Below are 14,188 nucleotides of genomic sequence, written 5' to 3'. Positions count from 1 at the left end.
GAGGATGGTTTATTTTGCTACCTTTTAGGGCTGCGTCCGATTTGTGAACGCAGCCCGTCAGCTATAAGCTGACCTCTTGTATCTTGTTCTCGAAGTAATATAATTAGCACTGTTTTTTCGGCAAAAATGAACTCTGCCCACCTAGCTTGGCGGCCCCTCAAGTCAGGCTGTTTATAAAAATGTTTCAGAGTATCATGATTCACATCCACATAAAACTCTAAACCATACAAATAATGCCTCCCTGTTTTCAAAGCATAAATAACAGCATACAACTCCAATTCATGAGTTGGCCAATTCCTCTGAGAGGGAGAAAGCTTCTTGCTTTCAAAGGCTACTGGCCTTCCCTCTTGAAGGAGAACTGCTCCTACCGCAATGCCGCTTGCATCGGTTTCCAGTAACAACGGTTTCTGGGGATCAACTATTTTTAACACCGGTCCTATGACCACAGCTTGTTTTATGGTGTTAAAACTTTCTTGTTGATTCTGTCCCCATATAAAAGGTACTTTATCTGAGGTCAGATCAGTCAATGGCGATACTATTTCGGAATATCCTTTGATATGCCTTCTATAAAATTAGACAAATCCCAAGAATGATCACAAAGCGGTCAGACTCTGAGAGATTGGCCAAGTCAGTATCGCAGCCACTTTCTTTGGATCCATTTCTACCCCTTTTGGAGTAATTATGAATCCTAAATATTCAAGTCTAACCATACACAGTATAGTTTTCTTTTTATTTACATAAAGACTGGCTTTCCTCAAAGTACTGAACACTATTATTAAGTGTTCACGATGCTCAGTAATACTTTTACTCAATACTAAAATATCGTCAATAAAATATACTATAAACTTTCCAATATAAGGACGCAGTAAATCGTTCATAAGCATGACGAATGTAGCTGGAGCATTGGTAAGTCCGAAGGGCATTACCAAAAACTCATAATGACCAAACCTGCTTCTAAAAGCAGTTTTATGCACATCCTCGGCTCTAATCCGGATCTGATGGTAGCCACACTTAAGATCTATCTTACTGAAAATCACGGCTCCATGTAATGCATCTAGCAAATCATCAATCCAAGCCATCGGATACCTGTGCTTAACATTGATATTATTTAATGCTCTGTAATCTATACAGAGGCGAAACGTATCATCCTTTTTCTTCTTTAATATCACTGGCGAAGCAAAAGGTGAGAAACTTGGTTGAATCTGCCCCAACTTGAGGTATTCTTCCGGTTGTCTACGCACCTCCGCCTCTTCAGTAAAACTCATTCTATAGGGGGGTCTATTTACAGGTTTTGCCCCCGGATTAGTTCAATCTTATGCTGAACATTCCACTCTGGAGGTAACCCGTAAGATAGTAACATTCAGAGAACTCCTCTGTTATAAGATTAGCCAGCTTGGCCATCTCACCACTTCACGCAACATCAGTGCTAGCCGAAGAATCATCAACCGGCTCTATCGATGCTGTACAAAGGAATAAAAACTCTTCTTGAGCTTTTCGGATTTCCATCACGGAAACCAACGGTCCCTGAGGTATACCTTTCTCACCTCGTAAGACATAAAGCATATCATTCATCTTGAATTGATATACGTGCTTTTTCCAATCAATGGGCTGGATTCTTCCTAGAATGCCACGCCATACCCATGGCTATATCTGCATGAGCGAGCTTGGTCATTTCAAAATCAAGCTTCTCAGCATAGTCCTGAATACGAAGCTCCAACTGGGTAACCCTTTGGTCCCATACTTCAGTTGAACTTCCATCTGCCATCCTGACTGTATACGCATAGTCAGATGGGTTAGTGTTTAACTTCAGTCTCTTCACGAGCTTGGAGTCACATTGTGAGTTGACGCAGAGTCAAACAACACAGTGACATCATGATTGGCCACTTGCCCTTTCATTTCAATTAACTCCGTATCATTAAAGGCTGTATACCCCGTTGCTACGGGCTTAGATAGGATGTTATCAAGTACACTCATTACTAGCTTAGCAACAGACACACATAACAAACAAGGTACTGACCTCTGAGAAGATCCCGCTAGCTGAATTTGCATCTCTTCTGCTCTGGGACTTCCCTCCATTTCCACGTCACATTCTAAGACTACCATCTCAGCCATCCGACGATCCTTATTACGTGGACAATCCTTCCACTGATGAGGCTGAAGGCATCCAAAACACAAGCCTTCTCTCCTCGCCTTTTCTCTTTGTTTTGGGTTTAAGGGAGACTTAGACCAAGCCCGGGCTGCCATTGGTGTTACTTTCCTCTTCACCCCAATGGTGGTACTTGATTTAGGAGTTTCAGCTGGTTTCGCCTGCTTGGCTTGACCACTCGGCTGAGAACCACTCCCTTTACTAATCCATTTCTTCTTAAACCCAAATTTCTTTTGGTACCCATACTGGGTCCCGACCTGTGCAAACCCACTTGGCTTGCTGTGCTTGGCATCTTCATAGTTCAAGGCTATGGCTATTGCATCATCCAACGTGTTCGCGTACTTAGCCCGAACTTTCATTTTTATCCGATCATTCAATCCAAATATGAAATCTTTCACTTGGATTGATTGAGGCAGGGGTTCATCAACCTTCATTACACTCTCTTGAAACTTATCACTGTATTCTGCCATTGACAAATTTCTCGGACAAAGGTTCCTATACTGATCCCAAGCTCGGGATGCTTCGTCAGGAGGTAAGAAGTGTTTCCTGAATTCTCTTTTAAACCCCTCCCAGGTAGTGGATGCTATACCATCTTTTTGTTGTTTAATCCACCACCAATCCAATGCCTCACTAAACATGTGGGTGGCCTCGCGGATCTTCTTGATGCAATTTCTGATTTCACAAATGGCAAACGCCTCGTCCCATTTGTGTAGCCAGGTCTCAATGACATTAGAACTACGGTCATTCATCTGACCAGAATACTTTTCCAGCCTGTAATTGGCAATATTTGGTACTTTAGCCTTCCTAGGCTCGACCGTATGGACACTAGACTCCGGTTCCATTTGAGCCTTTCCCTTCTCATCTCGAGAAGGTCTGGCAGACATACTGTGTATCACTCTTCTAAGTTCAGACTGCCCTGCATTGGCCTGTAACTGTTGCGCTAATAACTGTTGCAAGGCATCCTCAGGTAATGCAATCCTGCCAGATAAGGTGTGAGCTACTGGGCGCGACACCTGCTGGGTCGGCCAGACTCCTGACTCACCAGGGTCCCTTCTGGAAGCCCCTTCTTCTGCTTCCATTCAGGTCAATGGGTGTGGTTTTTTTTTTTTAAATTTAACACCGCTAAAACACTGCCTTTACAAACTGACAAAATTCAGTATACTGACATTCTGACACAATTCCCTATACTAGGGAATACCTGCAATCCCAGATTCACACTAACTAGGCATTTGACACAAGCATATATCCCAAATTCCGCTTTCCCTATACTAAGGAAATTCCTGCAAGTCAACTCAGACTGGAATACACAGGCATAGTCTCAAGCATAATCTGTCCCTGCTACAGCATCAAACCTTCATGTAGACTAATCACTTACCAGATCCTATTCATGTAAGCGAAGCATCAGCCAACTAAATCAGGAAAAAAAAAAACACGGAATTGATGGAGGTCAAAGAGAGCTCCCTGGTCGATCACTCCCGCTACCCGGTTTGATCCACTGGATTTTCACGTATGCAGATATCCCGAAGCCTGTAGCCTCCTCGTAACTTCCTGATCGTAAATGATATGTTTCTGCCAAAGCCTTTGCAATCTCTGGGTTCCCGTCAGAAACTCGATACCAGCTGATACGCACAATCAACTAACTACAGCAAATAAGCGGAATTGGTGGCCAAAGAAGTCCCAGCTTATGAGCTGTCTACGTGAGCTTGGAGGGCCAAGACTACGACGGAACAGATAGCGATGTGAACCTATCGCCTGTTGTCACAGGCTCTCAGATCCCCCGTAGTCCTGCCTGCGCGTCGCCCTTCCACGAATCTCATCGAAGACCTCCGTTAACGTGAGTCCCTGTTAGTCTTCACTCCGTCGTAGACCACGGGCAGCAACACCTCGTAATTCGTTGATTAGCCCATCGCGTGGAGATCACGAGCAATTGCGAACAATCACGCCTACGCCGTTCGTCGTCACATGTTGCGTTAGCAGCTGCACGTTCACCATTTCGACTCTCTCCATAGCTGACGACGCACTTCACGTTCTGCCACCCAGGTTCTCTCTCTCACCTAGCCTTGAGCTCTGGTCTTTCGTCCACCCCTTGATCTCTTCCTAGCGCTCTGATACCAATTGTTAACTACCTTCTCTATTTCCTACTGCAGATCACGGGAATAGCACCGATATTGTTTCACCCAGCCTTTCTTGCTGAAACATGAGAGCTAGCTGAGAAAAATTGAATTTTAACATACGTGAAAGCTCATTCTCATCTCTCACTAGCTTCAACAAACCCCATCTCCCTAGATGGATCTAGATGCCACATGTCATCATCATAGGGCCTTCCTAATGCATCTTTTCACCCCTCTCTTGGGATACTTTAATTTCAATTGCCCCTAGGCACATTTCTTGCATTAGGCCCTTAGCCTTAGATCCACCTAGTTTGGTGCTATCAACCCTCACCTAGGACCTTGACATTAATTCCCTCCCGATCATTTACATGAAGTGCAAACAAATATATTACAAACATAGATCCTTTAAGGGAAATGTCGAGTGATTCTTCCGTGGTCATGCTACCTCGGCTAGAGCGTAACATCCAATAGATTTGTATTGCTCTTAGAGAAAATTCCTCCTCCATCAACCATAAAAAGAGAGTTTTTGCAAACCAACCTAGAGTAATTAGGACACGCATTTCATCAAATGACATCTCACTGGATTCCCAAAAGGCCAAGCATGTATGCTTTTTTTGGGCTTTGCAAATCCTTATCATACTAACGTTATATCAGTTCTCAGATATTGCAGCACCAATGTCCGGCCTTCTGAAAAGCACCACAATTTTTGGTAATCACTACACTTTCAATGGAGATTCCCAACTTCAAGGCTCGGGACAACTCGGGACAAGCATTTTGGCACAACAATACAGGTTAAAGATTAGCCCTCTCCTTCATAACAAAACACCTCTGGTGTTATCCATATATAACTGATGTCCTTTACTACCACAATCACATTTGTGTACCTCGTGACAAGAATATTTGAACACTTCTATCAAAAGAGGATCATGGACTTCCATATGCAAGCACCTCCACACATCAACAAAACATATAGGCCACTATGTGCAACCTATTAATGGCCTCCGAATGAAAGTGATGTAGGAAAAACAATAATGTCTTCTTTGTTTTGCCAACAAATTAAACTAAGAAGAAGACTATCATCAAGACTTCTCCAATCTCTTCCCATATAGGGAAAGCATGCCATGGATCTTGTTCTATACAAGGCAATTCACAGGTTATGGTAATCATCGATTGGTTGTCTAAAATGGCACACTTCACCCCTTGTAAAAGAGTGCTCAAGCTTCGGACATCGCACAGTTATCCATACATTGCGGACAAAAAGAAACCAAGATGTGGTGCTTGATCTATAAAAGACAGCACTGTATACCCATTTTTGGGCAGCCAGTATGGCAAGCCAATGATGAGGCGAAGTGTGCAATTTTCAATAAGCCAATTTACGCAAATGACAGAATCTCAATCTAACAAGGATGCAAAAGAAAAAGTCGAATGGCAACGATGCCGATAACCACGATGCAATGGATTTTGGTTGACTCACCTTTAGGCCAAAATATGGGTCTTTAAGTGTAACCTCTATTTGAAGCTCTCAACCTAGGCTTGATCTTTATGTTGAGCTCCTATCTAGAAAAATCTATCTTTTCAAACACTTTCTACAAAACAATGGTCTTTCATGTTGCTTTCCTTTTTGCCTCCTTCCCCTCATAGAGCTGCATCATCAATTGATCAATCAGATTTTAAGACTGCTAAATAGTATGGAGAATCAGATCATTGACATTGCAATTTTTAAAAAAATCAAGAAGCAAAAAAGATCAATTCATGTATATTGACAAACTGTGTTGAATCCCAAACTTATTCTCATACATGCAAAGAACATATGCAGCAAGGGCTCAATCACAAAGCTTCAAACCATTAATTTTCCATGCACGGTGCACATACAATGAAATTTACATCTCAGCACCCAGAAGTTGGCACAGGTTACATGCATGGAGATTCGTCAATTTGTCATTCAATGCATATTTAAACAGTCAACCATGCTAATTTTCCATAGCCAGCCAAGGGCAGACTCAGTCATGGTAGAGACTCACACACTAAAAAAGTTGAGAGTTCACCACCACAACATAAACTGGGAGCCAATGAATAAGACAAGTTCCATAGGATGGTTGCTTGAATAAACCACTAAAAGAAAAGAGGGAAAGACACCAAGTTATGGGTGTAAGGCTTACAGAGAAGAGTATGTTCGTCTTATCTTGATACACAGCTTTCTCCGCATGAGTAGCATCGACACTTTTCACAACAGAACAACTTTCCCCTGACATCACAATACATGTATATCACGAGCTACCAAAATTTATAATTCACTGCCCCACAGATGCTCTGTATCTTCGACAGCATCATATACCTCCCTCAGTTGCAATAAATGTACGCTTACTTATGGTTTTTAACACAGAAAATGGAAACAAATAAAAGACATAAACTCAATATGGATGTATATGGGAGTGTGGAACTTTCATATCAAAGTGTCTCACAACTTGGAATCATGTAACAAATGAGTAAAAGCAGGATGCAAGTTGACGCATTGTATGACACATTCCCTGCTTCATTCTAATGCAACAGAACTGATCCCACAATCGCCTGCCGTGTATGAGATACATCAACAGCTTGACAAAAGGGAGAGTGCGAGATTTCTTTTTCTGGCATTTATTGCCAATTGATGATAAAAGGTTTTAACATGACATCTTGACATACATGACTCATCAAACAGAAATGGCCAAATTTTGATACATGCGCAGTCCATGATTTTCAAGAAAGGATCTCCATTGCAAAGATGCAAGTGAAATTTCAATATTCAAAGCCTCCAACCTACATGCTGGATCCTGAGCCTTCTCTTCTGCAAAAAAATATTTCTGAATTTTTCATTGGTTCAAATCAGAATGTATTGCTGGTCTAGGGGAAACCTAACTTAAAAACCCCTATGCTAGGGATCCAGGATCGCCTCTATCTCTGAGCTACCTTGCAAGCATAGACCAACATCAGAAACAAACATAGGGACACATGTGGTATTGCCTAGTGTGTCACCACCCAACCATAGATCCCTTAGGATCACGTCCGAGCTCAGGCAACCTCCAACCATAGTCCATCCCAAGTAAGACTACACATCCTATACCACACAGCCCCATCCGCCCACAGATGTTGTTAGGGAGACACAGGCCTGGACGGGCTCTCAACCTAGCTGTGTATTCTCAGGAGGCCCCACTCCCGAGAATGCTCCCACGTGAGCAATGGCTCTCACTTAAATAGATGTAGGGTGTCTTACGTGTTTCAAGCCTAAGACTCCCCTTAGTGTACCAAACGTACCACGTGTCCTAACTATCCCATGGTTAGGCAACATGGCCATAGATTAACCTTATTAGAAACATGGTGAGAGAGAGAGAGAGAGAGAGGTTAGGGAGTGAAGAAGTGATATACAAATGTAGAAACCATGAAGGCTTACATTCATTCATCAAGTATGACAAGACAAGTGAAGTACAAGCCTTATATAGGCTACACACTCAACACACTTGCAGAGTTGCACCAAGTGCATATGGGATAAGTCCCATAGTGACAGGTGGCTCACACATGAACTAGTACTAGATCTCCTAGTACTACACACCAACACATCATATCAACACACTCTTTTGCTATGATATCTCCAACATCCCCCTTCGGAGCAAAGAGTGTGAGACCCAACACACAAAGAGTAGACCGATCCCCCCCTCCAGGCTCCACCGCAATACTGCAAAGAGCAAGTCCAACTATCCAACACCTCCCATGTGATAGTGACTTCTCAGTCTGCTTGCAACCGGCAAGGGCTAACCATCACTTGTCAACCCCCCTACTCTAAACTAGGTGGTCCATAGCATCAAACCAAAGTGAAAGACAATACATTCATTTTTGGGAGAAGACAACCCAGGGCAGAGTTACCTCTTATTGACTCCAAATACATTCAGTTTAGAGGGACAACTCAAGGCTAAGAACTTTTATTGACTCAACATAAAAACACATAGAGCTAAGCATCATCTACCACCTCAGAGAGGAATAGATGATGCAACATAGCAGATGAAGCTTCCTGCTCAGGTTCAGTAGATGTAGCATAAATATTATTGAGCTTGTCTAGGTTCTCCTTGGCTGAAGTAATGAGGTCAAGTTGATGAAGCAATTTGTTGACCAACCTCGCACCAATAAGCGCCAGTGCTTTGTCATGCTGCTCATCCCTAGCTAAAAGTGTTGCTGATGAGTCTTCACCACCAGGACGAGGCTCTATAGTATCAAACTGGGGTAGCAAAAGCAGCAAGCTGAAATAGATAACCAGCCAATAAAGGAACTTGTCTAGGGCTCTGAAATGAATCAGCAGCTTGAGAAAGGCGTGAATAAACGTGTCCAGCTGCTGGTGGATGACCTCGGAGGTTCCAACATGCAAACCCTAATGGAAAAGTAGCAAGAATACTCCTCGAAATAGAGAACTGAGTGAGCTTGAATCAAAGAGCAGCAAGTAGATGCCCCTAAATACTGGGATGAGCCAAGGAAATAGCACTTGTGAGTGTGAGGACTGCTCTAGGTGCTGTAGCAAGTCCGAAATCCTCAAGAAGGTAGCCAGAGGGATGCCAAATGCAATAATATATCTCAAAATGTGTGAAGCGCTTCAGTAGACTAGCTCCAAGCTATATCGAGATGCTGTGGTAGAGGTATAGGTGTACCAAAATGCACCAACAAGTCACCAGTCCAAAAATCAGCTATTCTAGATGAGTTAGAGGCTAGGAGCAGCCCCGAGAACGGCTCAGTTGAAGGTGGTTCTGTTAGAATTATTAGTATATTCTAGGCAGTGGCCAATGTAATGTAATAAGTAGGTTAGGGGCACTTTTCCCTCATTGAGGTTTTTCCCCCTATCCCTAACTACAGTTAGTGGATAGGATAAGGGTTTTGTCACTTGGACAAAACCCCTCACTCTTTCTTGTATTGTTGACTTCTTCTATTCAGTTATTCAGTTCACTCTTGCTCTCACTCCTGCATTCTGCTCCCATTGTTCTCACATTTGGTATTTGGCAAATTCCTCCTGCATGTGCTTCTACTGCCCATTGCCCGCAAGCTTTCTTGTATTGTTGACTTCTTCTATTCAGTTATTCAGTTCACTCTTGCTCTCACTCTTGCATTCTGCTCCCATTGTTCTCACATTTGGTATTTGAGCAGGTCCCTCCTGCATGTGCTTCTACTGCCCATTGCCCCCAAGCTCGACCTGCTTCTGCCCATTCGTGCAGATCTGATGTCGTTCATATACCCGTATGGCTTCCGTACCACGCAGGTCGACGTACATCTGATGCCTCAGCGCCACCATCCGTACAACCGTTACATCAGCACCGTAAAGTCAGCCCTTTCCGCTGTCATCCGTAGAGTCTGTACGACTGTATGGATTTCATACAACAGTCCGTGAAGTGCTGTACTGCCAACTCCCGCATTCCATACAGCTCCTCCATTTCGTACCAGAACCTGTGTTCCGTATAGCTGACAGGCCATTCTGTACAACAGTCATCGTCCAAACAAGTAGGCGTGTTCATACATTCATATGGCTTTCGTACAATCGACTGTACTTTTGTCATACTGCTCCCGCCAGCTGTCTGTACAGCCGTACAGCCCATACTGTACGGACTGTTACAAGAAGAAATATGGCAGCAAGCATGCCATGCTTTCTAAGTTCAAGCCCAAAGAAAAAGGGCAGCAAAAGCAACATGCCAATCAGCCCGCACATCAGCATAAAGATGATTCAGGACAGCCCTCTTATAAGGCTAAAGGTGATGCAGATAAGCCTAAGAAGAAAGGCATTTCTCACTACTGCAAGAAGCCAGGTCATTACATTAGTGACTGCAAGAAGCGCATAGCTAAAGAAAAGAAAAGGGATTCAGGTATGGCTGTATCAGATGCATCAGCTCCTAATGCACATGATGGAGGAGATGTCACACCCAACTTTGTGGAAGAGCACTATGCCTTTTTGTCTTGCATTTCAGATTTTTCAGTGGATAGTTCAGATACTCCAACCACTCTTGTGGATGACCCACATGCTTTCTTGACTTGCAGTTATGACCCTTCAAAGGATGCATGCTCTTTCAGTGTCAATGAGACACTGAACACTTGGTATTTTGATAGTCGTGCTTCTAAGCACATCACTTCTCCGAAGAACCTTTTTGCATCTCTGCATGCACCACCTACTAAAAAGAAGGTCACAAGTGCAAATAATTCTTCTTATTCGGTGTGTGGAGTGGGGGACATCATACTCACATCCACAGATGGCACAGATTTCAGAATTACAGATGTTCTTTATGTGCCAGGTATAAAGAAGAATTTGCTTTCAATGTCCTCTCTCAATAGAGGAGGATTTCAAGTCATATTTGATGATGCTAAGTGTGCAATCCGAGACAAAGAGAATGACTATGCTTTGATGTTGTCTGGAACTTTGTATCGGGGTCTTTTCAGCTTGACATTTATGAGAAAAGATCCAATCTTGCACTTTCAGTGAGCACTCCCACTGCTGCGATGCAGAATGCAGAGTTATGGCATGCCAGATATGGGCACATGAGCTATGGCAGCTTGATGACACTTCAAAAGCATGCTATGGTTGATGCATTGCCTCCTTTGGAGTCACCTCCTCCTCATGCATGTGAGCGTTGCATCCTTATGACTTCACCAATTATACTTGGGTCTATGGTCTTAAGGAAAAATCAAAAGTGTTTATGCATTTCAAACACTTTGTGGCTATGGTTGAAAATGAGACAGGAGTCAAGGTGCAGACACTTCGCACAGATAGAGGAGGGGAGTATATGTCTCATGAGTTTGAGGCATTTTTGAAGGAGAAAGGCATCACGGATCAGCTTACAGTGAGGCTTACACCTCAGCAAATGGCAAAGCTGAGCGCAAAAATCACTCTTATGGAGATGGATAGATGCATGCTTACTAGTAAGAAGTTGCCTCACAGGTTTTGGCTTGAAGGCCTCATGTCTGCCAATTATGTTTTGAATTGGGCTCCCACAAAGACTTTGAAGACAATCACTCCCTATGAGACATGGCATGGGAGAAAGCCTTCAGTGGATCCCTTCAGAGTTTTTGGTTGTGTTGCATATGCCCACGTGCCTGTAAAGTTTCGACACAAGTTGTCAAATAAGGTGCTTAAGTGTATTTTTGTTGGGTATAGTGCTCAAAGCAAAGGCTATCATCTCTACAATTCAGCACATACACATTTTAAATTTACTATTCCAGCTTCTTCAAATGATGCTTTTGAGGGGATGCTTCCTATAGTCCCCAGCTGAGGCTCGTGATGAAATTTACAGCAACCTCCTCCTGATCCACATGCCCCGATTCAGCCACAGGTTGATTTTGTACCTCCACAGGGTGTGGATGAAGTTGTTAGGCAAGAGATACATGCAGCCAAAACAGTTCCGAATTGGTTGCTACAGACTCTTAGGGAGAGTAGGCTTGGGGCACCTTTGCCTGGTAGGACTCGTAGTGCAGTAAGGCACGCAGGGGAGGCTCTTTCTGTTGAGACAGCTTATGCAAGTACTCTTCTTGATGAAGAAGAACCTGACTCTTTTGAAGAAGCCAAGGATAATGTGCATTGGATGCATGCTATACACAATGAATTGCGGTCCATTGAGAAAAATCAAACTTGGGATGTTGTGGATTTGCCACCAGGGAAACATGCCATTGGTATCCTATGTTTCATGCTTGCACGAAGCACATTGAGGTTCATTATCATTATGTCAGAGAGAAGTTGCATGCAGGGGAGATCAGTATGATCTATGTGTCAATACATGACAATGTTGCAAACATCTTCACCAAAGCACTTCCACGTGAGAAGTTTGAGGCATTTCGTAGTGCCCTAAACTTCTCTCCTTTTGGTGATTGATCACTATCTTGTACACCACATTGGCACTGCAGGGGGGGTGTTAGAATTATTAGTATATTCTAGGCAGTGGCCAATGTAATGTAATAAGTAGGTTAGGGGCACTTTTCCCTCATTGAGGTTTTCCCCCCTAACCACAGTCCAATCCCTAACTACGGTTAGTGGATAGGATAAGGGTTTTGTCACTTAGACAAAACCCCTCACTCTTTCTTTTGTTGACTTCTTCTATTCAGTTATTCAGTTCACTCTTGCTCTCACTCTTGCATTCTGCTCCCATTGTTCTCACACGTTCTGCAACCACCACCCTAGAACAACTCGAAAATATGACAAGAGCTCCAATACTAGGTCGAAACAGCCTCCAAATGGCTTGAAAGTTTGCAACCAATGCGCATAGATGGACAGCTCTGCTGCAGCACCCTGGAAACCCTAGAATCCGTGTTGAAAAGCTCCAAGACAACTTTGAATATCCACACATGCAGGCGCTTGTGGCTGTAGGGTACCAACCAGCAAGCAAGGAGCACCGACCCGCTATCCGAGAGGCTACACACAGCTCCAAGAGATCCCGTATGATGGCGGCTATGAAGACAAGATGTGGAGAGGCAAGGCAGGAAGAAAGGAGCACAAAAACGCTGCAAAGAGAGGCGAAATGAGGCGGCCGGCTGTGGAGGTAGTGGACAGGCAAAAACAGAGGCAAGGTGAGACAGAACTGAGGCGGCTGGTCAAAAACCCTAATCGGGTAGGAGCAGCTAAAAGGAGAAGGCAGCTAGAGACGAATTTGGGTTAGGGAGATGATGATGTGGCACGGCAGCTATGGTAGGGTTAACCTGCTCTAATACCACGTTAGAAACATGGTGTGAGTGAGAGAGAGAGATAGGTTAGGGAGTGAAGAAGTGATACACAAATGTAGAAACCATGAAGGCTTTCATTCATTCATCAAGTATGACAAGACAAGTGAAGTACAAGCCTTATATAGGCTACACACTCACACACTTGCACCAAGTGCATATAGGATAAGTTCCATAGTGACACATGGCACTCACACATGACTCACACATGAACTAGTACTAGATCTCCTAGTACTACACACCAACACATCACATTAACACACTCTTTGGCTATGGTATCTCCAACAAACTTGACCTTATACACTAGCCTAGTTATGTCCGTGCGTGGACATAACACTAACGGCCATTGATTGGAACAAATCCTCTGGAGAAATATTTTATGTTCCGTAGGTAATATTGGGGGGGTTAAGTCATGCAAGGAACATGTTTTCTAATGTTTAATAGCATTAGTGTCTCTACAATGGTTTTGTGGACAGAGCTGAACGTTTCCACACTACGTAGATAAGAGGCAAACAAGTGTATCTGGCCTACAAGGTGCTTAGTAAAGGAATTTGCAATAGTAGCACTTAAAGTTGCATCCACTAAAGGATGACAATGCAGAATGTGCACTAATATAAAATAAGCGAGTGAGGAAGAGAGGTTATAGGAGCATGCAATAACATTGGTGCATTCGTAACTAACACTTTATACAGTTTCAAAACTCCATCCAGGTCCTTAATCCTTTGGATAGATGGGCTGAGATTGCCTTTCTTGCTTCTCATTCCCTTCAGAAGTTTAAGTACAAAAAAGCTTGATAATGTATGAAAGAATCCCGAAAATATCCTGAAGTATTATGAGCAGCCTTGAGCTTTTCTTCTCATCAATATGCAGTTTAATACTATGCCTAGTTGTTCCTATGCACTAACACTTTTGATTAATAGCAGTTAGTCTTCTTCAATGATCCGATTACTCTTATGTTCACCGTTACACTGCCAAGCCCTCTTGGTTTTCCCCTTATACCGTGGTCTCGGCTTTATGGCTGACATAACATTGCCTCCTATTAAGAAATGTTTACGTCCTCGAAAATAAAATTGAAAAACCTCCTCTGGAGATTGCTTACCTTTTCCCATGTTGAACTCTCTTCAGGTCTATCCTTCCACTTATCCAAACATTGTTCATATATTGAATGTCTTGTTCTTTTTCCTCTATCTATCTAAACTTTTTCATGATTCATGTGGTAAAGATA

The 14,188-nt window shown here is 43.1% G+C and overlaps 1 protein-coding gene across 2 annotated transcripts in view; it reads right to left on the bottom strand.

The window, feature by feature from the left end:
- Positions 1–14,188, bottom strand: part of ECA3 (endoplasmic reticulum-type calcium-transporting ATPase 3) — a 204,977-nt gene that overhangs the window by 98,632 nt on the left and 92,157 nt on the right. For both annotated transcript variants that reach the window (XM_087378846.1, XM_087378844.1), the window contains one exon: positions 6,417–6,502. In XM_087378846.1, the coding sequence (XP_087234972.1) occupies positions 6,417–6,502 (86 nt within the window). The remainder of the gene's footprint in view (positions 1–6,416; positions 6,503–14,188) is intronic.

This window comes from Dipteris shenzhenensis, chromosome 9 (assembly GCF_047967505.1).
Source record: "Dipteris shenzhenensis isolate YYH24624 ecotype China chromosome 9, Dip_SZ_1.0, whole genome shotgun sequence".
Lineage (NCBI taxonomy): Eukaryota > Viridiplantae > Streptophyta > Polypodiopsida > Gleicheniales > Dipteridaceae > Dipteris > Dipteris shenzhenensis.
This window is presented reverse-complemented; position numbering and strand designations above follow the sequence as displayed.